The 27,658-nt window shown below is 36.0% G+C and overlaps 6 protein-coding genes and 1 long non-coding RNA gene across 9 annotated transcripts; 2 read left to right on the top strand and 5 right to left on the bottom strand.

Moving 5' to 3' along the window:
* The first annotated feature begins 229 nt into the window (after positions 1-229).
* Positions 230-3,292, top strand: LOC110663613 (sterol 14-demethylase). 2 transcript variants are annotated; one of them, XM_021822987.2, is made up of 3 exons: positions 230-388; positions 600-1,100; positions 1,942-3,292. In XM_021822987.2, exons 2-3 carry the CDS (start codon positions 639-641, stop codon positions 2,938-2,940), a joined length of 1,461 nt encoding a protein of 486 aa, XP_021678679.1. In that variant the 5' UTR covers positions 230-388; positions 600-638; the 3' UTR covers positions 2,941-3,292. The 2 variants fall into 2 exon arrangements, with proteins under 2 accessions (XP_021678679.1, XP_021678678.1); XM_021822986.2 differs by having other exon boundaries at positions 326-491.
* Positions 3,293-3,474: 182 nt separating this feature from the next.
* Positions 3,475-6,180, bottom strand: LOC110663615 (uncharacterized). Of its 2 annotated transcripts, XR_002496565.2 has the most exons (3): positions 5,962-6,180; positions 5,778-5,855; positions 3,475-5,555 (listed from the first exon to the last, which is right to left on the bottom strand). It is a non-coding gene; the product is annotated as an uncharacterized LOC110663615 (long non-coding RNA). The 2 variants fall into 2 exon arrangements; XR_002496564.2 differs by having other exon boundaries at positions 5,778-6,180.
* A 157-nt stretch (positions 6,181-6,337) lies between these two features.
* LOC110663614 (uncharacterized) lies at positions 6,338-9,482 on the bottom strand. Its single transcript, XM_021822989.2, has 7 exons — positions 9,183-9,482; positions 8,367-8,538; positions 8,094-8,143; positions 7,489-7,789; positions 7,140-7,328; positions 6,870-7,052; positions 6,338-6,784 (listed from the first exon to the last, which is right to left on the bottom strand). The coding sequence occupies exons 1-7, from the start codon at positions 9,368-9,370 to the stop codon at positions 6,539-6,541; spliced, it is 1,329 nt and encodes a 442-aa protein (XP_021678681.2). The 5' UTR covers positions 9,371-9,482; the 3' UTR covers positions 6,338-6,538.
* Positions 9,483-10,597: 1,115 nt separating this feature from the next.
* LOC110663616 (probable beta-1,4-xylosyltransferase IRX10) lies at positions 10,598-13,794 on the bottom strand. The gene is made up of 4 exons (XM_021822990.2): positions 13,357-13,794; positions 12,552-12,940; positions 11,511-11,752; positions 10,598-11,331 (listed from the first exon to the last, which is right to left on the bottom strand). The coding sequence occupies exons 1-4, from the start codon at positions 13,451-13,453 to the stop codon at positions 10,818-10,820; spliced, it is 1,242 nt and encodes a 413-aa protein (XP_021678682.2). The 5' UTR covers positions 13,454-13,794; the 3' UTR covers positions 10,598-10,817.
* A 1,263-nt stretch (positions 13,795-15,057) lies between these two features.
* LOC110663617 (uncharacterized) lies at positions 15,058-17,693 on the top strand. The gene is made up of 6 exons (XM_021822991.2): positions 15,058-15,392; positions 15,632-15,890; positions 16,089-16,125; positions 16,465-16,570; positions 16,752-16,862; positions 17,353-17,693. The coding sequence occupies exons 1-6, from the start codon at positions 15,282-15,284 to the stop codon at positions 17,467-17,469; spliced, it is 741 nt and encodes a 246-aa protein (XP_021678683.2). The 5' UTR covers positions 15,058-15,281; the 3' UTR covers positions 17,470-17,693.
* Positions 17,694-18,362: 669 nt separating this feature from the next.
* Positions 18,363-21,292, bottom strand: LOC110663618 (cytochrome b-c1 complex subunit Rieske-4, mitochondrial). Its single transcript, XM_021822992.2, has 2 exons — positions 20,904-21,292; positions 18,363-19,255 (listed from the first exon to the last, which is right to left on the bottom strand). Exons 1-2 carry the CDS (start codon positions 21,082-21,084, stop codon positions 18,612-18,614), a joined length of 825 nt encoding a protein of 274 aa, XP_021678684.1. The 5' UTR covers positions 21,085-21,292; the 3' UTR covers positions 18,363-18,611.
* A 959-nt stretch (positions 21,293-22,251) lies between these two features.
* On the bottom strand, positions 22,252-26,377 carry LOC110663619 (glycine--tRNA ligase, mitochondrial 1). The gene is made up of 9 exons (XM_021822993.2): positions 25,856-26,377; positions 25,209-25,591; positions 24,941-25,058; positions 24,549-24,743; positions 24,234-24,458; positions 23,859-23,918; positions 23,634-23,714; positions 23,148-23,553; positions 22,252-22,694 (listed from the first exon to the last, which is right to left on the bottom strand). Exons 1-9 carry the CDS (start codon positions 26,228-26,230, stop codon positions 22,462-22,464), a joined length of 2,076 nt encoding a protein of 691 aa, XP_021678685.2. The 5' UTR covers positions 26,231-26,377; the 3' UTR covers positions 22,252-22,461.
* Between the last annotated feature and the right edge of the window lie 1,281 nt (positions 26,378-27,658).

Here is a 27,658-nt window from a genome sequence, read left to right as displayed (position 1 = left end):
AATACAAAATACAATTATAAATATCATATTAATCACTTATTAATTATTCACTTTATTTTTTTAAAATTATTAAATATTTTAATTATCATTTTAATTATTAGCTCCACTTATTAAGTGAATTAAATATTCCCTTAATAAAATCTTAGTGTTTTTTTTTTTTACACGACGAATATCCGTAGACTGTCCTGCACTGCACACGCCCACTGTTTTCCCAACCCGTACCGACCCGACTCAACCCAACCCAGCTTTCTGTGTTCTGTTGTAAACAGCCTGTGAAAAACGTCACACTCATTCCACTTGGTCACTTTCAAATCGTAGTCCACATGATCCACACTGATATCTCCTTCTTCATTTTCCATCTCTGATCTCTCTTCAATCTTATATTCAGGTACTCTAATAATTTTTTTTTTCTACCGTTACTGCATTATCTCGATTTCTCAGTTTCTCCCATTCCTGGAATCTGAATTTTCACTTCAGAACTCTCCAATTAGGTCTAAGATTCAGAACTTTTTTTGACATCTGAAATTAATATTTACCTTAGCTGTCTTTTTAGTATTCTATTTTTATCTGATATTTCTGCTTCTTGTTTGGATTTTCAGTTGTTCACTGTTGAATCTGTTCTCTTCGCCGTAGTCGCCATGGATTTGGATAACAAGCTCCTGAATATGGGTCTCCTCATCATGGCCACTCTAGTTGTGGCCAAGGTTATCTCCGCCTTTATTATGCCTAAATCTAGAAAACGTCTGCCTCCAGTTATGAGCGGTTGGCCAGTGGTTGGGGGGCTATTCCGGTTCTTGAAAGGCCCGATTATAATGCTTCGTGATGAGTACCCAAAGCTTGGCAGTGTGTTCACTGTGAACCTAGCTCACTGGAAGATTACATTTTTGATCGGTCCTGAGGTGTCAGCTCACTTCTTCAAGGCTCCAGAGGCAGACCTCAGCCAGCAGGAGGTCTATCAGTTCAATGTGCCTACGTTTGGTCCAGGTGTTGTCTTTGATGTTGATTACACAGTGCGACAAGAGCAGTTTCGCTTCTTTACAGAGTCTCTGAGGGTCAACAAACTCAAAGGATATGTGGATCAGATGGTCATGGAAGCAGAGGTAAAAGCTTTTTTTTTTTTTTTTTTATGTTTTTGGTGTATTGCTCTTTTTGGTTTTCTTTTTATTTTTGGTTCGGTCATTATAAGCTCAATAAGTTTAACAAGATAAAATATTTCTGTTTGCACATATTTAATTTACTCTGCACATGTATAAATACAAATATTTGATGAACCGTTGTTAATTTCGTGGAGCTTATATTCAATGCATCCTTTTATTTTTCTATAAAATTATGTTGTATTAATTGGAAATTGATGTGGGTCATATTTCAATTCTGAGTCATTCAATGCAAAGTAAGGGGATGTAGAAAGAGATGCAGTCAACGGCTTTTTTTTATTCAACGGTAGCTTTCATTGATACATTCATAATGGAGTTAGGTCGCATTAAGTGCATCAGTGAAGGAAGGAAGCATATTCACTGGCGGGAAAAGAAATGTGTATCTTTCGGTTAAAAAAATTAGGAATAAATGATTCTATCTCAGCTCTATGTGACTAATACAAATCTGTACATTGCTGTTCAAGATAAGTTTCCTGGTTATATAAAGCGCTTTTCCAGGTGTGATGCTTCCTTTTTTTTCATTAAAGTCTAAACCAGCCAGTATTTTATTTATGAACAAAGTGTCAAAGATTTCTTTTTTTGATTAAAGTGCATTTATTTTACATAACATATTCAAAAACTATATTTATTGTCATGTCCTCTGTAGACTGGCTTTGTTCAGTATGGTGTGGATGTTGGCATGTTGCTGCTTTTGATACGAGATTTCTTTATATAATTTCCAGATGACCATACCCACATGATGTATGAATTCCATGATCCTAATTTTTGCCATTGTGGAATCGGACAGGATTACTTCTCAAAGTGGGGAGACAGTGGTGAAGTTGACATAAAGTATGAGCTTGAACATCTGATTATCTTGACTGCTAGTAGATGTCTACTAGGTCGAGAAGTTCGTGATAAGCTTTTTGATGATGTGTCAGCGTTGTTCCATGACCTGGACAATGGAATGCTCCCTATCAGTGTTTTATTCCCATATCTGCCCATTCCAGCTCACCACCGCCGTGACAGGGCTCGTAAGAGGCTTGCAGAAATCTTTGCAAACATCATAGCTTCTCGTAAACTTGCTGGCAAATCAGAGAATGACATGTTGCAATGCTTCATAGACTCCAAATACAAAGATGGTCGCCCAACTAGTCAATCTGAGATTACAGGCTTGCTTATTGCTGCTCTTTTTGCTGGGCAGCACACCAGTTCCATTACCTCCACTTGGACTGGGGCATACCTCCTCCGTTACAAGGAGTACTTATCTGCTGTATTGGAGGAGCAAAAAGCCCTGATGAGAAAGCACGGGAATAAGGTTGATCATGATATTTTGTCTGAGATGGATGTCCTGTACCGGTGCATTAAGGAAGCGCTAAGGCTCCATCCTCCACTAATAATGCTGCTGCGCAGCTCTCACAGTGATTTTAGCGTGACAACTCGAGAGGGAAAAGAATATGACATCCCAAAGGGCCACATTGTTGCAACATCTCCAGCATTTGCAAACCGGCTCTCTCATATTTACAAGGATCCTGACAGATATGATCCTGACAGATTTGCTGTTGGGAGGGAAGAAGACAAGGCGGCAGGGGCATTTTCATATATTTCTTTTGGAGGTGGTAGGCATGGCTGCCTTGGTGAACCATTTGCATATTTGCAGATAAAAGCTATATGGAGCCATTTGCTGAGGAATTTTGAATTGGAGCTGGTATCTCCTTTCCCCGAGATTGACTGGAATGCAATGGTAGTTGGTGTGAAAGGAAAGGTGATGGTGCGATACAAGCGCCGGGAGCTTTCAGTTAACTAGTGGGAACAACATTGTGGATGTTTTGCAGATATTATGCACGCTAGGGCTTGATCGTGCTTTGATTTTATATTTTTTATACATTTCTAGGAGGTGCTTTGCTCTATTAAATGGATTGTGAAATTGTGGCCTTATTTAAGTTTCCATAGACTTACGGTAATTGTAGCTTGTGACGCTTAGGTTTTGTTTGAATTGTGAGGATTGAGGATCAAAACTTGGAGTTCTGTTCTAAACTTGTTAACGATGCAATTTGGTCTAGCTTTTGTAAGCTTGAAGAATACAGGTTGAAGAATACAGAAAACTAGTGCAAGTGCCTTAATATATTGTCTAGTCTTTAGTACTTGCATATTCTTGACGGGTGATGCCTCGAATCTTGACCATTTCATTGCTCTTGCTAATGGTTGATTTTGTTGGAGAGATTAGTATTAAGAAGCTGTTTTATCTTCAGTAATAACAAGACATTATATTAATTAACGGGGTCAGAGAATTGGTTGTAGTAACACTTAAAAATAATATAAACAACGGAACAGTGGAACCTTCAAAGAAAAAGCAGGATAGAATTATCTTCAGCAAGCATTGAATGATTATTTATGATGATAATTGTTGGTTCATTCAAGTTTCCAACAAACAAAATCAAGTGTTTGGCTAATGCTGATGTCCTCGAATATCGGATACATCACAAGTTCATTATATTTGGAACCCCACTGTCTGAGCCCCAAGTAAGTTGGAAAAGTAGAATGATCCACAAAACCAAAAGATCTAGGTGGACCAACAAAATGACTATGTACGAGGACTGGATTCGTTTGAGAAATTGGTCCACCTGCCTAACTCCGCCAAAGGTTATATATTTATATTTATATTTATATTTCCATGACAAAGGTTATATATTGGAGAAAACCAGATGCAGCACCTTCTAACTCCACCCAAAGCCATGCCTGAAACAGCTTCCTCAAAAGCAGTTATTACCTCACCTGAACGTTCAAGAACCAGGCATCCCCATTAAAATTCTCAATTTTGAGTATAAAGGAATCACGTGAACCTTGTAACAAAACCAACATGATCAAATCATGCTCAAGTCTCAACTTCAATCCCAATCAGTGCAGTTGCACCACACAACTGAACAAATATTGCCAGCTTCTGATATAATCTCATAAAAGGAAAAAACTACTGAGTAGACACACTGCAAATGTAATGATCAAAGAAAAGCATGAATGCAGATAAAGATTAATAGTAGAGGAGAAAGTTCCTAACAAAGGAATGAGCACAAACGTGTAGTTCCATCTGAAATATTAGGATAACGTTGCTCAATCTTTCAAATAGGAAATAAGTTTTCACCTGGCCAGATCGTAGTTTGAATTTGAAAAGGTCCTTCTCATTTGCCTGCATATCAGGAAACTGCAGAACATTGTTAAGCTAGTCATGTGCCTTTACTCAAGAAATGTAGAAGCAATTCATACCACAAAGGAACCACCCTATGTCTTGTGTAACGGTTCGGAAGTTCCCCACTCTTATTCTTGGCAGTTGGCAAGACCGTCACAAGCTGTCTCTTGCCCTATGGAGTTAACTAGTGTGATTCTATACAGGTACGTGCCAGAAACCTCGAAGATGTTTATTATTTGGGCTTATGTGAGCTTGCCAGATAGGGAGAGGCTGACCTGGGGGCCCTGGCCAAGGGACACCTAAGTGCTGCATGGGGCTAGAACTCCCGTCCAGTGACACTTGTTTCAGGCTTCAAAGTATGCGGCCATAGTATCTTATTGTGTAACCATCCCAATCATTCATTGTTCATAAATTATTTTAACTGTGCCAACTATAGATAAACAACCAATTGAAGAAATCCATTCTCATAATAACATATTGTAAGATACTGTTTAACTGAAGCATGAAAATATCTTTAAGAAATTCAAAAAAACCTTAATCATCATCATCACCGTTATCTTTGCCAGATCTTTTAGTCAATAGTAAAAAGTGAGGACGGCTGGCCCCTAGGAATATATGTCAAGGCTCTAACAACATAGTAGAAGGGATCTCTTTGCTTGCTGATTCTATATTATTCCATTGTAGTCCCTGGTCCATATTTTCAGCAAAATAAAATGAATCTTTCAAGAAGTGATATCCTAGTTTAAAAGAATGCTATTTCCCACAAAACGGAAGAAATCATTTAGTCTGAAAGCAATACACCTGAATTACTTAGATTTAAATTAGCCGAGTTACAGAAAATTTACGCCAACAAGCATTGCATTTAAAAAAAAAAAAATGCTTACCACAACTCTTTCCCATCTTAGGCTTGAGTGCCATCTCCGACTCTCAAGTCCCGCAATTTTTTAGTTAGAAATTAAAAAGCAAAAATAAAAAAAGAATAATATAATGTGTGTGAATGCATGTATATGAATAAAAATTTAGATTCCACCAACAAAAAAAAAAATAAAAATAAAAATTTAGAAACATGAATACTATCCAGTAGTTGAGCTTATACTGAAGACCTGATTATGTTTCAGTGTAGTCTGGATACCGCATCTTTGTCTAGCCATAATTCTTCCCCCGGATTGCTGGCGCTGATATGGCCAAGACTATAAATCCTTCCTGCAAGTTTCATATCCTCGTTGTGTTGTTGATTTCTGATTCTCAAGTGTTCAGACAAATAAATTTCAGCTCTTGAAGAAAAACTAACATGCTCAAAATCGTTTCTACATTATGAATAATTTTCGCTTCCTCACAAAAGGCGCAATTTGAACTTAAATTGATTTGTGGTAGAAAACATGCTTAAAGAACAAGAATTCCTAACAAGGGCTTCGCATACACTATAACCTATAAAAAGAATACAGAGAAAGATTACTTACCGTCAGATGCCACAGCAACTACATCAGTCGAAGCATTCAACGGATAAGATTACTACATCCCTTTACCCATTGTCTCTTCTGGAAATCATGGAGCAATTGCTTAAACTTATACGACCCAAGATTTGTTTAAAAATTGAAAGGATGAAGATGCGAAATTTCGACAAATATGAATAGGACGACGTACGGTGGTTGTGGTTGAAGTTATTCCACCAGATAACGGTAGAATTCCAAGTGCTGAAATTGGAAGCCCTTTATTTGGCTATTTAATTGTCTTTGGAGAGTGATGCGGGAAGTTCATGAAAAAGCAAAGTCACCTTTTAGACCAACACATTTTTTTTTTAATGCTTTCTCCAAAAGACATATATATATATATATATATATATATATATATATATATATATATATATATATAAAGTGTGGATAATTACCAGTTCCAATGCAGAATTCTGTTTCATTAGGGCAGATTGGTATGCTTTTATCAATGCAAAACAGTAACATCCATCATCCAAATTAATCCTCACATCCAAAGTATTTTGCATCTTGAGGCCGAATAATCCACATGCCACAACGATTTTATGTATTGCCTATGCATGTATGCACATAGACCAAAGCAAATGCAAGTTGAATCTCCCGCGGAAAACAGAAAACTTATGATACAGATTTAACAGTCTTCCATGACACTAGGTATCTTTTTTTACAGCAGGACTGATGACCCACTTTTATTATGTCATGATGCCATTACAACCAACGATACACAAGGCTTACAGGCTAACCAATTTCAGGGAGTTTGCCTTCTCTTGCAGGGTGTCCAGCAAACTGTCAAAGCTCTTCTTGAAAGAGTCCACTCCTTCAACCTCCAGCTGATTGCCTACATAACTCCAATCAATTCCCAACTTCTCAAGCGCACTGTAAATTCCTTCAGCTTCAGATACATTTGTGTCGATTGTTCTTGCAACACTTCCATGATCAATAAATGCTTGGAGAGCTTGGTCAGGCATTGTCGAAACCTGCAGATAATTTTTTGTTTAACAACTTGATAATTCAACTCCCAAAATGCACATCAAGCTCAAGAGACAAAACAAGATGGCTCACTGTGTCGGGTCCAATGAGCGGTGCAACATATAAGGTATCAGGGTAGGCAGGGTTTTTAACACTGGTTGAAGCCCACAGTAGCCTCTGCTTCTTGGCACCCTTCTTCACCAGAGCCTCCCATCTTGGGCCAGAGAATTTCTTCTGGTAGAGCTTGTATGCCAGGGCTGCTTGAGCGACTGCAGCCTAAAACAATAAACATGAACAAATATTTACATTTTATGCTATAGGTTCATCCAATATTTAAGAATAAGAACATTTCAATTTAGTTACCTTCCCTCGAAGATCAAGGGCTTCTGGAGTTCCAATTTTTTCTAGCATTTTGTCAATGAGTGTGTCTACCCTGCTGACAAAGAATGAAGCAACACTAGTAACTCTGGAGAGGTCACTCAGTCCAGAAGCCTCAAGGCCATCTAGGTAAGCATCAATGACTGCTTCATATCTGGCAAGAGAAAATATAAGCTGTGCACAAACATATATGAGCACAAACTGTCAGAATTTCCCTATAGGAATTTCAATCAATGTTTTAAAAGAAACAAACTCATCAAATCCAAAAAAAAATTTAAGATTTCTCTTCAGTGATGATGACTAAGTCAATAAAGGATGCAAAGAATGAACTTACAGTCACGTTCACACTAATGCCATTTGAAATAACTTCCTTGATTGAGGGAATGCAAGGACCTGTAGCAGGAATCTTAATGTACACATTTGGGCGATCAACCACCTTATGAAGCCATTTTGCAGCCTCAACTGTTCCTGTAGTATCGTCAGCTAGTCTGGGAGAAACTTCAACAGAAACATACCCATCACCTCCATCTGTTTGATCATAGATGGGCTCAAAAAGCTTGCACGCATCTTGAATGTCCTTCACCACAAGCTCCCAATAGGCACTTTCAATGTCTTTTCCTGATTGTACAAGTTCCCTGAAGATTCCAACAATCTAGATCAGAAATTAAAAGAAAAAAAAAAGCTGAAGTTATCAGCAAAAAGAACAATTTTAAATGTCCGAGTCATAAATCAACATCCAACTACGAAAACCAAAGTTCTGTAACAATAAAAAAAAGAAAAAGTCAGGAGAGATCTCTCATCTGTGGACTATCCCCTCCCTCATTATGCACAGCAAAGTAAACTAGGCATACATCAGGACAAAACATAACAACATAATTATATCTCAACTATCACAAAATAAGCACTGTAAATTTGGAAAACTGAAGTGTTTCACTATACCTGAATTGATCATTGTAAGCATTTGAGGATGATATTGCTTTCTGGAAAATCTGGAACCATATATTTCATTATAGCTCATTAGATCAAAACTGAAGAGGACAGAAATAAGGAAAAATCATCAAAGAAAAATCTGCAATTTTCCAATTCATTTCTTTTCCTTTTATCCTATTTTATTCAGTGAACTGTCTTTACCTTAATTCAATGAAAATCATATTTTAAACAGGAGTGTGTATAAACATGGAATATATTTAATAAAGAATTATCAGCAATTACCGCTGGATTGCTGGTTACACCCCTAACACCACTCTCGATCAGAGGAATCAGATCTCTCACAGGCCTACAAAGGTTATCATACCATGGGCTCTGCCCCTCTCGCTCATAGAGATCATGAAGAGTTGTTTTCTTTATCGGACTGCCATTTCCAGTAGACTGAGCACACCTGACACTGAAAAAAGATGTTATCAGAATACAAATTCAACAATGTCCAGAGTTGGAAAACAGAAAACAAGCAACCACGAATAAAGGTGAAACTCATTTTCATATGTGGTATCAGGTCCACAAGCATCATTAATGCTGTAAACTGAGTGGGCAGAAGCATTCTTTCGACTTTGTTCAACATTTTGTTCACATAAGTTAAATATTTTTATCACATTGGAGCAACAGATTCTTTTCGAATGTGTCTACTGTCCAGGCATTTTTTCAGCTCCACAGAACGTACAACACACCTGCTAGATAATTGACTGAACCCAGATCGATTCCAACCAAAAAGGGAACAAAAATTGTAGAACTAGAGACTAAATGGTATTTATCAAGAATCTAAACCGACATGGAAGTAAGCCATTTATATAGATGAAAATTTTTTATTCTATGTTAATTTTCAAGAAATCACTAATCCACAATAAGAAACAAAATATGTGTGTCTCTGAAAGGTCAAATATAAGATCAGATACATTAATAGTGCAAATGAATATAGTGATCATAAATGTTAATATAATGTACAGCAAAACAAGAAGAGGTCCAGAAAATGGAATTCTTTGTATATAAAAAAGAAAGAGATGAAAAGATTATACAAATCTAGGTAATACTCACACGAAGGAGCGGGTCAAAGGGTGGCTACTTCGGATGGACAACTTAGACGATGAAACTCTGGCGAGAAAAGCAGTCTTGGTGTGGAAATCGACGAAGCATACAGGCACAGAATATCTGGACTTGAAGGAAGAAGAAGGTGACAAAGACGCAGCAGGGGCGGGATTAGCGAGCTTGGAAATCGTAGCCATGGAGGCGATTGGGATCAAGGAGAGAGAGAGAGAGAGAGAGTTGGGTTGGTGAGAAAGGAGAGGGTTTTACTCCTTATAAACGATACGATAACCAACGATAAAATGGGAGTTGTTAAAGCGAAGGTGTGCCAGTGCGTGTTAAAAGTGACTTGTTGTAGGTGAAGCGTATAGGGTCAAAGCCATCGGCAGGAAGAACAACTCAGTTTAGTGACGTCATTAATCTAATTTTTATTTTTTAAATAAATACTAAATTAATTGAATATTTAATAATCATTTCAATATATATTTCAAACGTGAAAATTAAATTATTTAAATAAAACTCACCTTTAAAAAATCAATTTAAGAAAATATGATGAATTCATATTGCTAAAGATAATTTTAGTAAGAACTTAACAAATTTATAGGCATTATTTTCTTATAAATTAATTTTTAGCCTTGAATTTTATTTAAATGAATCATTTCTCATATGATTTATGTTAAATAATATTGTTGATTCTCATAACATGAAACTTTTGTTTATAAATTAATTTTTAAAGATGAGATATGCTTAAATGAGTTATTCCTCACATATTTCGTCTCAAAGTCATTGTTTTGCGAATACTTATTGCAATTCGATTGGATAATGCGTAATTATATATGCAATTGAGGAGGTAAATGGGGATTATAAAGAGCACGAAAATTTATAAATTAAAAAAAAAAAAAAAGAGAAATGGCAGCTTGACATTTTGACGAACAGCTTTGGTGACCTACAGGTGCACCCATGTATTTGATTTGAAAGCCATTGAAAGTTTGGAGCAATTTCTAGTCTACTACTACCAGAAGCACGGTTGGAGTGTTGATTGTAGATATTGGTAGTAAATTGTAATGGTAAGATATCGATTGATTTTGATTTCACGTGAGATGGCGGTAGGTTACACCTTTTTTTAATTAATTCTATTATTATTATTATTATTATTATTATTATTATTATTATTATTATAAGGTCCAGACCATGTGGGAAAAGCCACTTAAAATTAGGGTATCCTTGTCACGTTTATTAATCCGACCATTCTTATAGCTCAAGAGATACCCAATTCATTCATGGAAATAATAATTACAAGTTGGAAGATTTTTCCTTTCCTTGATTTTTGTTTTAAAAATAAAACTGTTTTATTTAATTTCACGATAACAAAAAAAAGTACACATTTTTTTCAAACGAGTTCATGGAAAATTAAAATTATTTGAAAATAATGAGAAGGTAGCGCATCAACTACTTTATAATATTCAGATGTACAGAATAAAAAGGTAAAGCATCTCTACAAGATCAAAATTTCAATGAGAGGTTTACAAATTTTGGTATAGAATATAACACCTTTCTCATCTCAAATTCTCGATACAACTCAGGCCTATTTGCAGAAACAGTGGATGTATGAGAATATAGTTTCCACTGGCGAAGCAACAGTCTCACCTACCAAGGTTTCAAGTCCCCTGCGGGTCCTGCTGTCCAATTCAAAATCTTTTCACCAGGCTTCAGGAAAATCCTCTTGTCATGGGGCAATTTGCGAGCTAGCCCATTTAGTATTTGGTGAAAAGCATCTCCTGACTGTGCTGGTTGTGGGAATAGCATTGCTCGTTTCATTGAAGGATTTGCAAGAAGCCTTTGCTTCCTTAAAATCACCTCTGTTGGCATAGATGTTAGGATTTTATCCAACTTTGGGACATCTTCTTCTGCCACAAACACTCCTATTTGCTCCCATGGGATAGCATCTGCAAAGGGTAAAACAATGTCATCTGCTATGATCACAGGAATGCACCCAAACACCACTGCTTCAACTAATCTTGGACTCCATGGTGCCCAACCGAGGGGGCACAAGCAGAATATAGCTCGTTGCATATCTTCATAATATGTGGTTGGATGTTCCGTCGAGATGTCAAAGAGAGGATTGTTCTTGAAATTCTCCCAAACAGCTGCCCTAGCACCTCTGTCAGTTGAACAAAGTGGGTTACGAATGACAGATGACAACTGCTACAGAAGATATCCGAAGGAGGTTAACAAAAAAAAAAAAAAAAAAGACATTTGGTGTTATGGATGCCGAGAGTCATTCTGGGGAAGGAATTGACGCAGGTTAGGCCACCTTTCAAAAGTTCAGTGTGAACATACCTTGCATAATAACCACCTTCTGGATCATTATTTACATCATAAAACAAACCGCGGAAGTAGACAAAGATGGATCGTGGAGTGTCTGGGGGAAGCTGGTGGGCCTGCATCTTTTGAGGGGGAGCATATGGAGGAATTATAATTGAACCTTCTTTCAAGCACACATGATTCCCCTGTCCAAAAGTTTGAACCAAAGTAGCACGCTGGAGTAATTGAAGAATCCCCCGTTCGATGGCCTTCTCTTCCTACATTGTTCGAGTAGAGACACAGACGTTAATAATATAATCACTGCCAGTAAAAACTGTTGCCTATTTGTGCAATTTAGATGATTAAAAAGAAATCATATCAAATAAAAAGCCTTGACTCCAAGCCATTCCAATGTGAAAATTAGATAAAAAGTTATGGAACCTCTTTAATTGACATTTCCATCATGTGTAGAAGCAAACATGCTTTAACTAAGCAGTAGTGAAATATTTTCTTTTTAATATTTTATCTTGTTGAAAAATCAATACAACCATTAGGACTTACAATGCCACTATTTGGTTGTGGATTAGCAGCTTTTACTTTTGAGAGGAACACAAGTGAACAGAAAAAATTGCAGGTCTGAAAACAACTTCAGGAAGCAGTGAGGACAATATTGCCTAAAGAAAGATGGTGATAATATCTTTGACAACATTACTTCCGATGCTTAGTCTTCCTTGTTCTTTCTCCAGAACAAACAACCAATCTTGCAGCTTTTGTGGGATCTAAATCCATAGGTTTTCTATTAATAACAACTTCGTTATGTTGAAGGCTTGAGTCCTCAGATCAATTTCACACGCCCTTGTCAGAACCTAATTACTCCATCTCCAATTCTAATTGTGCCACCTATGGGTACAGCCAATATAGAATGCAAAATTGGTACCTAACAGAACCGGAAGACTCGTATAAACTAGCGTAACATATGAGGAACTTATAAAATTCAGACCAGAGAGAATTTCCAGCAAGTATAATTACAGCAGCATGAAATCAAAACATAGATTCCAACCACTAATAGGATCTTGCCTGATAGTGAAAGCAGGCTCCAAAGTCATGGGGCACAACAAAGAAGTGATCAGCCCCTTCCGTGCGATTCCAGTAAGGCCAGTTGGTGGCGATAAGCTGTATTGCACTTCTCATCATCCTTGGAGATTTGAAGGGCAATGGCAAGCCAGTAGGTGTAAGGTCACAAGTGGGGTATATAGGAGTATAAAACCAATCCGCATCGTCAGGATTAAGGGTCCGAACTGGGCTGGATAAGAGAAACCTATGCTTGAAGATCTCTGCAGCAAACATATGGGTGATACATCTGGGGTCTTTCTGTAGCAATTTCTTGTTGTATTTGCTTGGAAGCTCGTAAACATAGACTTTCAACCTTCCCACTGGATCATCTTCCAAAACATCACCAGCACTTCCTGCATTGTTAAAACCCAAAGCAGAATTGGTTTTCATGCTTTAGAAGGACATAAAGCAAACTGCTCAAGAGAATTTAGAGTAATTGAATTTCAGTGGACTTCAATCCATGAAGAAAACAAGTCCATGCAAGAAACAAAGAGAATGCCACAGTCGGAGACAACTTTTACGATAAGGGTATTAAAGTGTCTCAAGAACAACTTTTGCTGTAGGTTCAGACCCATTCAGATGAACTGCAAAAGTTTTAAACCTCAGCTACACATAAAATTTCAGGTATCCTGTATCCACACAAGCCACTGAACCAGATTGCAAAATTAAAATTCAAATGGGACATGCGCAAATAACGCCAGAGGAAGTCTACTTACGTAGCAAAAGAAGCTTAAAATTTACACAGAGAAGGGAAATAAAAGAATGACACCTGAAATCCGCTCTGTGCGTGGTCTTTGATGAGCATAAATTCTGTCATTAAAGCCAAAAACAAGCAGCAGAAGCAAAAACCAAATGGATAGGTTCATGTTTTGTAGCCCCAGAGAGAAATCTGAAATAAAAACCGAAAAGGGTGTAAAGGGTCAGTCCAAAAGAGAGAGAAAAGGGAGTATTTATGGGGAGTGTGTATTTGGTTGGGATGTCGTATAAGCAGTAGTTGAATTGAGGAGTTTACTTAGAAAGTAGGCTATTAGAGAAGAGAATGGAGAGGTGTTCCAGGCTTGGAGGTGAAGATAGAAAACAGAGAGGAATTTGCTTGAAGAAATAGAGAAAGACGCATAGTTATTTGAAATGAAGATGAAAATGCAGGACCAGCAAACAACACGTTCAAATCTGCGTGGGTTACTGAAAGGTGTGTTTGTTTTGCCAGTTTGATCACGAGTCCATCTCATTGCCTTTGCTTAACAAACCGCCCTTATATATATATATATATATATATAATGAGCATTTATATGCTGCGGACTACTCCACTTACAACTTTTTTGTTTTTTATGTTGGAGAGATAAGAAATAAACATACTATTGAATTAGCGACGAGAATTGATTTATGATGATTTTGATAAGATATTTATTTTTGTATAAACTCAAAGCACATACATTTTCACATTTATAAAAATAAATTAATTTTTGAAATATATTTATATTAATAAAAATAATTTCTTTATTAAAATTAACTAAATTATAATATATTTGAGTTCAGAGATTCGATTATGACTGAATAAAAATATATTTAAAAGATTAATTAAATTGTAAAATATTATCCCTTCTTGTGGAGCTGGTTTCATGAGATGCGATCGAAGTCCACAGAAATGTTATTTGGGCTAGGTAAAGAGTTTGTATTGGGCTTTCAATTTGTTAAAAGGCTGAGCCTATGATTTTTCTAATATTTTATTCAAAAAGAATTGTAAAGTTTCCACATTATAACATTAATTAATTAATCAACTAATTATACGGCTGGATTTCTATGACTTTCTTTTAAATGCAAGTCTCTACATACAAATCCTTTTTTCATAGGTCACCAATTATGGTTTGACAACTTCACACCTTTTGGATAGATAGGCAGCCTTACCCAAAAAACCCAAGCATTAATATTTAGTTAAGACTTAGGCCATCTGCCACCGACTATCGGCGGAGGATAGGGGCTGAGCAAAATTTAATTTATATTAAAAAATATTAATCAAATCATTTAGAATTATTAAGAAAAAAAATGTGGGTTGGGATAGGATTTTTATACAGAAATGGTACACCTCCATCCTCGTATTTGGAATTTTTATAGGATAGGATAGGATAGGATTCTTAAGAAATTACTTAAATTATAATAAATATTATTTAATTAAATTATATTTTATTTTTTAGTTAAAAATTGTGATAAAATGAATTTTTAAAAAATTATAAAAATAAATATTTTATTTAATAGAAATAAAAATATAAAATTAAAAAATAAGTAATATTTCCTAATATATTCAAAATAATAGATAATTTTAAATAAAATACTAAATTCTAAAAGACAAAAATGGAAATAGTCGAAATTAATAATTGAGCAGGAAATGAATGAATGACATAAAAAATGAGTCAGTACAAGTCCCTGTCGACAACATTTACTGGTTTATTTTATTTTTTTCATTTTTTTTCTGTGTGGACACTGGCACAGAGGAAAATTAATGGCATCCTTCACACACTCCACCTCCAGCTACGCCATATATTTGATAATTTCTTCTTATCCTACTGGAAGATTCCTCTTCTCGTCAGATTCCGTGAGACAAGCACCTTACTTCAACTCAACACAAACACAAGCCCTCAATTTGCATTTCCTCTCTCTGCAAATCAAATTTCATATTGCAGAGAGGAGACAAGTCAAATGGAATTCAACAACGGACAGCAAGCAAATAGCCAGGAAAGCAATGAAATTGAGCAAAACAAAGTCCGCATTATGAGAGCCCATGTTGAAAGAGAAGATCCCTCCGTCAAGGTTCCCACTTTTCTTTTTCTTTGAAGCCTTGACATTAATTTACTCAAGTCTTTTTGGGAATCTCACTTTTCTACTTTTTTTAAAAAAAAAAAAAGAAAAAAGTTTTGTGGGATTTTTCTACTTTGTCTCGCCATCAATCCTGAATCTGAAAAGGTCTCAGCTTTAAGTAAGCTGTTTGCTTTGCAATCCAATTTCCCACTTCATTCACATTCTGTGTATGTGTTGCTTGCCATTTTCAGGACGTGGATGATTTGATGATCCGGAGATTTCTGCGTGCTCGTGAGCTAGATATTGAGAAGGCTTCTACCTTGTTACTCAAATACCTAAGCTGGAGGCGATCATTTCTCCCTAATGGCTTTATATCTCCATCAGAGATCCCACATGAACTTGCCCAAAATAAGTTGTTTATGCAAGGTGTTGATAAGACGAATCACCCTATAGTGGTTGTTTTTGGAGCCAAACATAAACCGTACAAAGGAAATTTGGAGGAGTTCAAGCGTATGTTTTAAGCTTGGAAACTGCTTTTTTTTTTTTTTTTGTTAGTTTCATCATGAATTTAATCTGACAAGAATTATTTAGAACTACCTCATTCAAATTCTGTTTCATTGTCTTTGCATTGAAATAGGAAGTTTTGAATCATCCTGCTGTAACTAATTGCTCATATATTGAACTTGGGATGCTTTTTTATCTTTGCAGGTTTTGTAGCCTTTACTCTTGAGAGAATATGTGAAAGGTAATTCTCTTTTTCTTTTATGACTTGGGATCTCCATGACATTACACAATCTCTGCTGAAGTGATATCAGTGTGTTATTCATCCAATGTGATTTAAATCTTATGAAAATGATATTGATCATCCTCTGAAAACAGCAAATTGACCATGTGAATTGAGCAAGTTGATTGTATGTATTTTTGAGAAAAACATCATATACCACACACTCATTATGTGAATAGACCTTATAATTTCCTTTAAAACCCCTTTATAATTTCATAGAACATGGTTAATTCAATTATCAGATGTTGGTTTAAGTTAGCCAATTAATCAAGCTTATTTAACACCTCTCTGGGGTTACAGAATGCCAACTGGGCAGGAAAAGTTTGTGGCCATTGCAGATCTTGAAGGATGGGGATATACTAACAGTGACATTCGTGGATATCTAGCAGCATTATCAATACTGCAGGTATGATATTCCATCTTGCACCGCTCCATTTAATGCATTTATTTGCAAATTGATTATACTCCTCTGTTTCTGAAGTTTCGCTCCTACTTCTGCATGTTAATTTTTGCAATTAGGTAGTTATACAATAATGCAATAGTAGGTATAAATACTTACAGTGTTAATGTAAATGCTTTGGTGACAGGACTGTTATCCTGAGAGGTTAGCCAAATTGTTTATAGTCCATGTGCCTTACATATTCATGACTGCATGGAAGCTTGTTTACCCATTTATTGACAGCAAAACCAAAAAGAAGGTATGAAATGTCTTTCTTTGCAAGGGAAACATGATCCTAACAGGTATTTGCTAATGATGTTCCCTTATTTGTCTCTTCCCTTTTAATGGGTTTGTCAAAATTTAAAGATGTTCTTTTTTTACTTGGAAAAAAAATATATTTTTTCCTTCAAGATGGCTTAGGTTTTGCATTGATTAGGAAAACATTTTCCAATATACCAGTTTTTCTAAGCACTCTAAACACCAAAGAGTACAGAAAATATTTTCAAGAAGAATATATTCCCTCAAACAAGCATAGCCTTATTTAAATATTTTTGGGATTAGTGTCACTAAATGAATGATTTCAAAGCAGAAGTTGAAATATCTCAAGGTCCTGTACAACACTGTCCAAATCTAAATGTTTGGATGTTTCAGGATCTCTAGACATTAACTGAGCAAGCATAATCTGCACAGGTGGTTGGTTTGTTCACTATATTATGTATGTTGAGTAAATGGTTACCAAATTTTTGCAGATAAATTTTGTTGAGAACAAAAAGTTGAAATCCACTCTGCTTAATGACATTGATGAGAGCCAGCTCCCTGATGTATATGGAGGCAAACTACCATTAGTTCCTATTCAAAACAGCTAACTTGATGACTGGCACCATATTGGATGCTTCAGCTTTATGCTGAAGGCTTCAGGAACCAAACATGATAATAATGATAATTCATCTCTGCATATTATTCTTCTCCCCTTGGTTCATAATCCTTCAATTTGAGCAGAGAGATCATATATGTAATTTTTAACTCTTTTTGAATTTTGATAGTCTATACGGTTCAAATTAAAAAAATATATATCTACTTCATTGTCTTATGATATCCGTAAATCGAGAAGCATCCACCGAGTCAGCTTACAATCAAGTGTGCCGGCCTTTTGACATTAATGCCAAGGCAGGAATTTTGCTTCCAAAAGCGACTGCATGTAATTGTTTAGTGGACGTCTTAATATGTCTATAAAACCAAATATTAGTCTAGCCATTTAGTTTAATAATGATAATGATAATGATAATTATGAGTGAGAAAGAGAGGGAGGGGGAGGGGAGGGGATTGGATTGAAAGGGCTTTTGTGGAAATGAACAGAAGAGACAGAAAGAAAGGGAGGGTGAGAAAATAAGGAGAGATATAAAACAAGGGCAAACGCAAGTGAATAATGCTTCAACGGTATAGCCAATAATGCCCCAGTATAATGCAGGTACCTTGAAGAAAGAGCCCTTTCATTTGGGGCAAACATCTCTGTCGTATGACTATTCAGTCAGAATCAAATTTGATAATAATAACAATAATAAACAAAAAAGATATACAAAACACCTCTGACCTTTCTCCAAAATTATACCATCTTCCCATAAGAACCTGCAGCAACTGCGCAATTGCAATAAACAAGCCAGTTTAGATGCATACCATCCTAATCTTTTACTCATTGAATTTCATCTTACAATTCCAATCATTCCAATTCAAAAAGAACTAATGAAAACAGAAAGCAACATGAAAAATTTCAACTCTTAATACAATTAAACTGATGATGCTCAACAACATCCAGGCGTATTATTCTGAAAATTATAACCTGGTCAAGTAATGGTAGAAAATACAATGTTCAAATTGAAAGAGCATTAAGCTAAATGCCAACATAAAAATGATGAAATTTGCAAAACTGTCATGTGCTTCCCAGGTTTAAGGAACAATGTCTATTACGACACAATCCTAATGCTCCAAAAAAGAATTCCTGCATAAATTCTCACCCAATAAGTAACTTGTTCTCATCCAAGAAGCTGTAAGTGGGAACTTCTAAATTGTAAGGTGCTGGTCCCTTGCGGATCCTGCCAGAGATGTCATAGTGTGAACCATGGCATGGGCAAAACCAGCCACCAAAATCGCCAGCATTAGGCAGTGGAATGCAGCCCAAGTGGGTGCAAACCCCAATTACCACAAGCCATTCTGGATTCTTAACCCTGGATGAATCCTCCTGAGGATCACGGAGAGAGGCAACATCAACACTGTTAGCCAGCTTAATATCCTCTTCAGTTCGTCGCCTGATGAAAACTGGCTTCCCTCGCCACTTGACCGTAATAGTGGTCCCAGGCTCAATGCTGGAGAGGTCTACCTCAAGGGATGCAAGGGCAAGGACATCTTTGCTGGCGGACATGCTCAGAACAAACTTGAGGATAAGAAGACGAACTAAAGAGGCATATACAAACCTCCCACCAGTCAAGACAAAGTAGGCAAATGCACGTTTGCTGGGGTCACCAGGTGGAAAACGCTCATGATTGTGCTCATCATAAACAATTTTTGAAGTAGGATTCTTCACTGCTGCTACTGTAGCTGGTAGATCTGTGATCATACCCAGATCATGTCCTGGTGCAAAGGCATCAGAAGAAAACCCTGGAAAAAATAAATGTTTGCAAATTCAATATGCTGCAAATACATGTAATTTCAAGAGAAAGATACATAAGGACATTAAGCTTGTCTATCACTAGTGACACTATAAGGAGGAACAAATTTATCTACAGAACTGCTTGAGATGAAATTACAAGATGTCCAGTTAAAAATATGAGAAAGAAACAAGCATGGAATATTCGCTGAGCCAAGGTCTGCATTTTCCTAATTTGTAGTTCAAGACAGAAGCTTGATGAGTAGTCCTAACATGTTAGAGGAAAAATATAACACAGAAAAGGATACTGTAATGATAATTTTGCTCTTCATTGCTCTCAACAAGTGATGAACAAAAAACTGAAAAGCAGCACATCCATAGCCCCATGAATCATCTGAAAGGATCTTGTTCAGAATATGATACATACACATCTTCCAAAATATTCATATGGGATGATGAACACGTTCCTTAATCCTTACGCTTCAATATCATCTTCATCCTAAACATTATCCTCAAAACTAATAAGCTAAAAGAAGAATCACAACATAAGTGAGAAATAATAAACATATTGGTGCCATACTGTGCACACACCCTCAGATGGACAATTCCGGCTTACAAACATATTGTTTGCTGTTAATATCTGAAGCAACTAAGTTCACCATAGAAGCAATGCAACTAATGGTAGAAGCATCAGAATGTACATTTTCCAAGCTAGCAAAAATTTACCATGCTACTAAAGTACACATGAAATCTAAAATAGCAAATCCACTCTAAAACTGCAGATAAAAGAGCGACTTTAACACCTGGTCACCCATATCCTCCAAGCAAGTCTCCTAGCCCAATTACTATATCTCCTTTAATTCATGAATCATGACTCAGATGAGAGTTACAATGATACAACTTTATTAAATTGCACACTATCCATTTATTCTTTTTGAAGTAAGCCCTTTACCTTCCAGAACACAGGTATTGAAAGAAAAGGTACAATTAAAATTCAAAAGAGGGAGGTTCAAAAGAGTAAACATTTCCATTTATTAAAACATTTGACTTCTCGAAGCAGAGGATAGTTGTTCAGATGAACAGAAATTTCTTCTTCACATCTTCAACATAATTTTAAATAAATCTCAATAAAATAAGAAGGAACAATATAAACCACATAGCAGTAAACAAAGTACCTTCCAGACGGGTTCAGTTAATTGATTAAAGCACATAGCAACGCAAAATCCATTCAGAACAACACATATAGCAAAGAAAAGTGATTAAATCTAACTATAGAAACACACCAATATAAAACAGTGATAATTCTACAAGGTTTTGTAAATTGTCACCAAACTATATCAGCCACCAAAATTTTATAGCAGACATAGAAAGAATTCTCAACCAAAAATTAAGTTTGAAAAACGAGCATTCAACCGTTCAAAGCTATACGAAACCAGATACGAAGGTTTATAGTCAAACCTCATTAATTTTCGCATTTCTTCCGCGATCAAGGAACCATAAAACAGAAAAATATGCAAATAAAAGTACTTTCAGTTCAGAGGGCAAAATACTCAAAACGAAAAAGCGGGAAAAAAAAAAAACCAAATTGAAATACTCGAGAAGGCGAAATGAGACCAAAATCTTCGGAGATGAAAGAAACAAACGAGAGAAAGAGCTGACCTCTTATTAGATCACGAGTGAAAGAGAAACGATAGGGAGCGAGGACGGATCTGGAAGAAGCGAAATCATCGGCATCAGGAACATCGGTACAAAGAGGATGGCTTCGATGCACGAAAGTGAAGGTTGCTTGCGATGACCTCCGAGGTAGAGATGAGAACCTCCTCCCGGCTAACCTTAGCATCTTCCTTTCTTCCTCCTTAAGCAGCTGTTATGGCAATGGCTAGGTATCCTGGGCTAACAGAGATGGGTTCAGACCTGAGAGAGTTGTTGGCCGTCGATTGTGATATCAGCGAATCAACAAAGGTGCCGTCGAAAATGAATAACTCACACCTTTCAGCACTTCTTGCGCGACGTCGTTCAATTAAATGTGTTGTCCTAATTTTAATAATTTATATTAAATTTATAAATTTGTATATTATCGTTATTAGTTAATGATATATTTTTCTTATTATTTAACGCAAATGAAGTAAGAATAACATGGACAAAAATAAAAATAAATAAATAAATATCGTGTGTTTATCATTTATATGCATTTCATAGAAAAAGTAGGCTGTTTAAAATCCATCAAAGAAATTTTCCATACAACTCTTAATGCTTTGTTTGGATTGAGGGAAATAGAGAGAAAAAAAAATTTTAATTTCTCTTTATTGCCTTATTTTGACATCAAATTAAAAAGAAAAAAAAAAGAAGAGAAAGAAGAAAAAATATAGAGAAATGAAATTTTACCTCTCTTTTATAATTATCGTATACTATTTCTCTCTAAATTGATAAAAAATAAAAAAAAAATTATGATAATATACTAAAATATCCATCTATAACATAATAAATATAAGAAAAAAAATAATATAATAATTATTATCTTTCTTTTCTTTTAAGAAAGAAATTATATTCCTTTTCAATTCTAATAACCTATTCAAATGATAGAAAATAAAGTCTTTAACAAGAGGACCTCTGGGAACACCATGTCAACATGATATGCAATTGTTCAGCCATACTCCAAGCTAAACAGCAAGGCGGCAGCACTCGAAAGATAAAATAATAAAAATAATAAAATTAAGGAAGAAATCATATTTCTTTTCGATTTTGATAACCTATTCAACTAATAAAAACTAAATTAAATTTCTTTTTTCTTCCTCTTCATTTCTCTTATTTAATTTCTCTCCAATTCCCTTCACAACAAAAAATCCAAACATAGGGTAAGTCTTTAGCAAGAGGACTTCTGCGAACACCTTGTCAACATTATATGCAATTGTTCAGCCATACTCCAAGCCAAACAGCAAGGCTGCAGCACTCGAAAGCTAAAATAATAAAAATAATAAAGAAAATAAAGAAGCTGGCGAAACCAGCATAAGAAGAAAATTAACCCTGGCAGGTTTACCATATATAGACACTTAAGTTATTGGTCCCAAAACTAACCAGCACAATGTAGAAAATGTTTAACAATCGGTAAAGAAATTTAAATTACAATTAGAATTTTTCTTTAATTCATAGGCTCAGCTCAAGATAACAATATGTGAGAGTTGCAGTATATGGTATTTTTCCGTTTGTTGCCCAAAATTTAATCCTCTGTGGATCCAGAAGAGTGATGAGGGAAATTCGACCATACATCATCCCATGTGCTCTGCCCATCGGTAGCTGACTTCACAACCGAGGCTGCTTCTTCCACGTTAACACGGATTTGATCCTTGCTATCCCTCTCTCTGATTGTCACAGATGATGATGAATCAACAGTTATTGCAAATGGTACACCTAGTTCATCTGTCCTTGCATATCGTTTGCCAATTGAAGTACCTGTAAACGTCATTTGAACAGAAAGTAAAAACAGAATTTCATTAGTTTGACAAACTACAGATTTTAACAACTGTTCACTGTTGCAAATCTGAATATTGGGACGTAAAATTAGTCCCACGCTAACAGACTTCCTAACACAATAGTTGAGTCCAGCAGAAAATTTATGGTCATCACCAGCAAGATACTAATACCAGGTATCCTACAATGAATATACCTCCCAAAAAATGCATGAATGCTAAAAAGAAATAGCAATAATTCAAACACATTCTAGTTGCTCGGACTAATGGATGAGAATTCTATAGCTGGTAAATATCATAAAAATACAAATGCTATAGGACCAGCAAAACAAGAGGGTCATCTATGAAAGGATTGTGAATGGATAAATCGAACAATTGCCCAGTAATCTAATTAACATGCCAACAGCTAAGAAGATAATTTATGTTAGTCACCCACCTGTAATATCAATCTTGTGTGAAATTCCAGCAGCAGTCAATGACTTGGAAATGACTTTTGCAACCTCCTCATACTGCTGATTCTGAACGAGTGGGAAAACAGTGCATTTAATAGGAGCCACAACTGGAGGAAAGCGGAAAACATTCAACTGTTCATCCCCAGCTTTACTAGGCCTCATGTAGAAAGAATGCTCAAAGAGGCAATATATTATACGTCCAATGCCAAAAGATGGTTCAATCACTGATGGTGTAAAAACTCTCTGGTGTTCCTTCTTCTTCTCCTTTGAAATTGTGACCATATTCTTTTTAATGGACACATTTTTCTCAAGAGTACAGACATAAAACTCTACTTCTCCCTTAGTTTCCAAAGAGGCTTTCATTTCCATAGCCTCTTTTTCATTCATTGCCTAAAACAAAAGGAAAAACAACATCAAACTTATGATCAGTTTCCCAGAATTAATGAACCGTGAATATGTTCCAGTTTTACCTCCAAAGATTCAACCACCATCTTTTGGTTACCCTTGAATGCAAGGCCCAGCTCTTTCTTCACTGGTGCTATAACCAGCTCCTGAAATCATATGCTATAAGTTAAAAAGTGATAATCGACAATAATGTTTGACATATAAGAACAGATAGTTATTGCGAAAAAAGTTGCAAAAATGTATTTGAAAAAGTATTGATTATCATGAATGAGATTAACAAAGAGAACTACCTCCACTTCTCTAGGTTCTGAAAATTTTTCATGGGCCACAAGAGGGACTCCGCTTTTCTCCTGTTAAATACAATAAACAATGCTCAACAAGCACACAAAATTCCCATGTTCAAAACAGAAAAGGAACTATCTTCATAAAATTTCCCAAGCCGGAATTTTTTTTTCTCTATTGATACATGAAATAAAAGGATGTCATAATACAGTTAAAAGTGTCCTATTCTTTTCTTTCTTTTCATTAGCTAGCAGCTTAGAATATTTATATTCACATCTCAAACCAATTAAACCACACACAAAATGGATTGAAATTCATCTATGCCTAGTACTCAGCAATTAAGCTGTAGAAATCGTTTATTCATATAAATGACAGTCTCTCACTGTGTGAGCTCGCAGATCATAAGCAGATCTATCAGCAATACCAACACACTCAATCCAACCATAGGAACACTCAATCTCAGCATCCCAACAGTCTGCAGCATAGTGGGCCATTTCATTTGTAAGATGCTGCCTGAATCGTAAACGCTCCTTATCTATACCAAGACGAGTTAGGAAGAGATAAACTCTCCCAATGAAATAGCCAAGAGTTTCATTGTTGACAGTTCCCTGAATGACAATAAATCACAGCATCACTACAACAAGGATATACAGAAAGCAAAAAATTGCAAAGCTAAATTATTTATAACTGAAACCAACCTTTGAAACTGCTTCACCAAGCCGAATTCTCTTTGCAGACTGGCCAGACATTTGTTCTTCCCTTGGGAACATCAGAAATTCAAGATCTGCAACTTCACAGTACTTTGGGTGAGATTTGTCTTCAGGATCAACAAAGTGCTCAATCTCTGCTAATGTGAATTCACGGACTCTCAGAAGGCCCTGGCGAGGAGAAATCTACATTTGTGGAAAACAAAATCAGAACTCAACTTTCTCTCTCTCCCCACTAATGGGTAGAATAACCCTTGAACAGTGAAAAATGCAAGGCAGTGTTCTAAAGTATTTCTACTTGGACAAAACTAGACATTGCTGTTAACAATTTAACAAGAAAAAAATTGCTCTTATTCAGCAGTTTAAAAGGAAGAAGTTAAAACCTCATTTCTGAAAGCCTGACCAATTTGAGCAGCAGCAAAAGGGAGCTTGTTCCCATTGTAGTAATACAAGTCCTTAAAGTTTACGAATATGCCTTGTGCTGTTTCAGGACGCATATAACTGCAGCGCATAAAATGCTAGATGGCTTCAGCACCAAAAGACAAAAATGTTACTATTCTGCCTATAAATTGAAACACTGCCGACTTCAAAAATGTAGATGCAGCACATTCCAATAACAAAAAGATTACATATGAACGTTGTTACACTAACCCAGGGCTCAGACCAGAAGGGCCTATTGAAGTTTGAAACATTAAGTTGAATGGATACGGATCAGAGAGGGGATTTTTTGTGTCTGGAGCCACAATGCCATATTCCTTGATCTTTGCACCCAGCTCTTCAGCAGAGAGATCATCCAAGACTGCAAGAACATGTTTAAGTTCTGCAGCCTTCTCCGCAGTTATTGTAAGATCTTTTTGAAGCTTCTCATTACAGAAATCTTTCAACAAGTGATCAGCCCGGTAACAGGTCCCGGTTATCTCATCCTTGACCATAAGGTCTGTGAACTTGTCCACATGACCAGATGCTTTGAGGACAACCTCAGGCGTCACGCATGGGCAGTCAACCTCCAACATATTCTCCTCGAGAACGAAATGCTAGAAAACATAGATAATTAAACCAAATACCTCAAGAATTCTCTGAATTGGCAAAGAAATGCAAAAATACAACAGCCTCAATGTCAAAGCATTCTCAAATCATAAAAACACTATGTTATTGAGCAAATCAAGCACCAACCTGTTCTAATCAATAATTATAAACCTTAAAATAAGTTCCAAAAAAAAAAACTTCACCATTCTTTTCCCGAATTCCTAATCAAAATAAAGCAATAATAGCCTAAGAGTGATAAGCTAGCGGCTTACCTGGCGCCAGAAAGCCAGGACATTGGACTTAACAGCACAACCGGGAGGCCCATAATCGTAAAGGCCAGCGACACCTCTATAAATCTTGAAAGATGGAATGTAAAACAAACGCCTTTCAAGAGTGTTAACCACAGCTTGACGAAACGCTTCCCTGTTGACGGAGCCATCAGGACCATTACCACTAACGGCAGCTTGTAGCTGCCTCTCGATCGATGACTTCTCAAGCTTTAAAGCGTTGAGAGTTTCGATTGCGGCCTCGATTTCGGCCTTAGCCACTTTGGCCGCTTTGAGTGCACGGACGGCGTTGCCTTGCGCTTCAACGGCAGATTGCTTCTCGGCCAGGGCTTTGCGGAGGGAATCCTCGGTCGCGTCCATTGGTGGTGAGTGGCGTTTCAAGGGATGGGTTAGGATTTGATAGTTGGACAGTGTATGGAGTGCGGAAGCTAAGTCGAGCAAATGATAGCCAATGGAACTTGATCAGGAAATAAGCGTGCGAGCTCTGCGACACTAGTTAGGTGCGTTTAGCACTAGGGTTTAAAAGGGATGGTGGTTTTAGACGGGAATGTTTGGTAAGCTCGCTAATTGGGACCCATGCTGGTTTCGTTTATCCTGCACGGGAGTAGATCTAATCCAAGATTTTTTTTGCCGCCCCATAATTGGGATGGAATTTTAAGATGCCTATTTCGTTGAAAATTATAACTAATTTAATAAAATTTAGATTTAAAATATTTGAATGTGAGAATTTCATATATCATTTTACTGAGCATTTTATGTAATTTATAAAAGTCATCTATAATAAAATCAAAGATCAAATTATTTTTAAAATAAATGATATAATTATTTTAAAATTTATTTATTATATTTTAAAACTGTGATATTTCTATAATTATGATTTCTCTTATAAAATTATTTTAAATTTTAGTTTCAATTTATATGAAATAAATATATCAAAATATGCACTAACGTTACGAGTTTTTTTTTTTTTTGCAAATACGTGAAACACTTATTTATTTCTAACTTTATTAAAAAAAAAAAAGAAAAGTAAGATTAATACAGAAATAATTAATGCTCAATAATTTGTAGGCAGCTAATAGTGAGAATTCTTATTAGATGGTCATTTAAACCAATTGATTTTGTTAAAATTAATATAGATGAAAGTTGTATTAGAAAGGAAGTGGTTCTAGGCTCATTTTTAACAATGTGAGAGTTTGATTGGGTAATTTTACTGCTAGTTTAGAGATCTATTGGATACTGCGCACCTTAAATTGAGTCAAATGACTAGTATTCGATGAAAATATCCAACATAACAATTGTCAGTTTTTTGTCAGAAGGTCAAAATAAAGAAGAAGATTCATGATCAAGAGCCAAATAAAAGAAGAAGATTTATGACCAAGAGTCAAACCTATCAACATGCGTTCCAAATTAATCATACCGAATAAAATAAGACCTGAACTATCCGGACCAAACATGATGAGCCTCGAATAGACCAATCCAAACAAAGGAATACTCAAGCTAATGGGCCAGAGCTTATTTGTGTAATTGCCAGAGCTATCGATCTCACTGTGTATTTGTCAAGCTTATTTGACATATTGGACCAGTTTCCAGAGACTCATGGCAAAGATCCTATTAGGTCTCTAATTTGCTTAGGACATTGATTTGGTAATTTGATTAAGGAGATAAATAATCATATCACTTATGTGTAATTCATTAAATGGATTATGAGGTTTCAACGAATGGTATTCTATTGCATTAAATTCAAAATCTAAAGACAGAATTGAACATATTTCTATTTATCATTTGATA

This window comes from Hevea brasiliensis, chromosome 3 (assembly GCF_030052815.1).
Source record: "Hevea brasiliensis isolate MT/VB/25A 57/8 chromosome 3, ASM3005281v1, whole genome shotgun sequence".
Classification (NCBI taxonomy): Eukaryota; Viridiplantae; Streptophyta; class Magnoliopsida; order Malpighiales; family Euphorbiaceae; genus Hevea; species Hevea brasiliensis.
This window is presented reverse-complemented; position numbering and strand designations above follow the sequence as displayed.

Coding starts and splice junctions, on each gene's coding strand:
- LOC110663613 (XM_021822987.2), top strand. CDS start 639: ATGGATTTGGATAACAAGCTCCTGAATATGGGTCTCCTCATCATGGCC. Junction 1,101..1,941: donor AGATGGTCATGGAAGCAGAG/GTAAAAGCTTTT, acceptor GGAATCGGACAG/GATTACTTCTCAAAGTGGGG.
- LOC110663614 (XM_021822989.2), bottom strand. CDS start 9,370: ATGGCTACGATTTCCAAGCTCGCTAATCCCGCCCCTGCTGCGTCTTTG. Junction 8,539..9,182: donor CCTTTGACCCGCTCCTTCGT/GTGAGTATTACC, acceptor ATCTTTTTTCAG/TGTCAGGTGTGCTCAGTCTA. Junction 8,144..8,366: donor GTGTAACCAGCAATCCAGCG/GTAATTGCTGAT, acceptor ATATGGTTCCAG/ATTTTCCAGAAAGCAATATC.
- LOC110663616 (XM_021822990.2), bottom strand. CDS start 13,453: ATGAACCTATCCATTTGGTTTTTGCTTCTGCTGCTTGTTTTTGGCTTT. Junction 12,941..13,356: donor ACGCACAGAGCGGATTTCAG/GTGTCATTCTTT, acceptor TTAACAATGCAG/GAAGTGCTGGTGATGTTTTG. Junction 11,332..11,510: donor GAAGGTGGTTATTATGCAAG/GTATGTTCACAC, acceptor TTCAACTGACAG/AGGTGCTAGGGCAGCTGTTT.
- LOC110663617 (XM_021822991.2), top strand. CDS start 15,282: ATGGAATTCAACAACGGACAGCAAGCAAATAGCCAGGAAAGCAATGAA. Junction 15,891..16,088: donor AAATTTGGAGGAGTTCAAGC/GTATGTTTTAAG, acceptor TTATCTTTGCAG/GTTTTGTAGCCTTTACTCTT. Junction 16,863..17,352: donor ACAGCAAAACCAAAAAGAAG/GTATGAAATGTC, acceptor AAATTTTTGCAG/ATAAATTTTGTTGAGAACAA.
- LOC110663618 (XM_021822992.2), bottom strand. CDS start 21,084: ATGCTAAGGTTAGCCGGGAGGAGGTTCTCATCTCTACCTCGGAGGTCA. Junction 19,256..20,903: donor CACTCGTGATCTAATAAGAG/GTCAGCTCTTTC, acceptor TATTTTTTCCAG/GGTTTTCTTCTGATGCCTTT.
- LOC110663619 (XM_021822993.2), bottom strand. CDS start 26,230: ATGGACGCGACCGAGGATTCCCTCCGCAAAGCCCTGGCCGAGAAGCAA. Junction 25,592..25,855: donor TCCTGGCTTTCTGGCGCCAG/GTAAGCCGCTAG, acceptor TATGTTTTCTAG/CATTTCGTTCTCGAGGAGAA. Junction 24,744..24,940: donor GTCAGGCTTTCAGAAATGAG/GTTTTAACTTCT, acceptor CCACAAATGTAG/ATTTCTCCTCGCCAGGGCCT.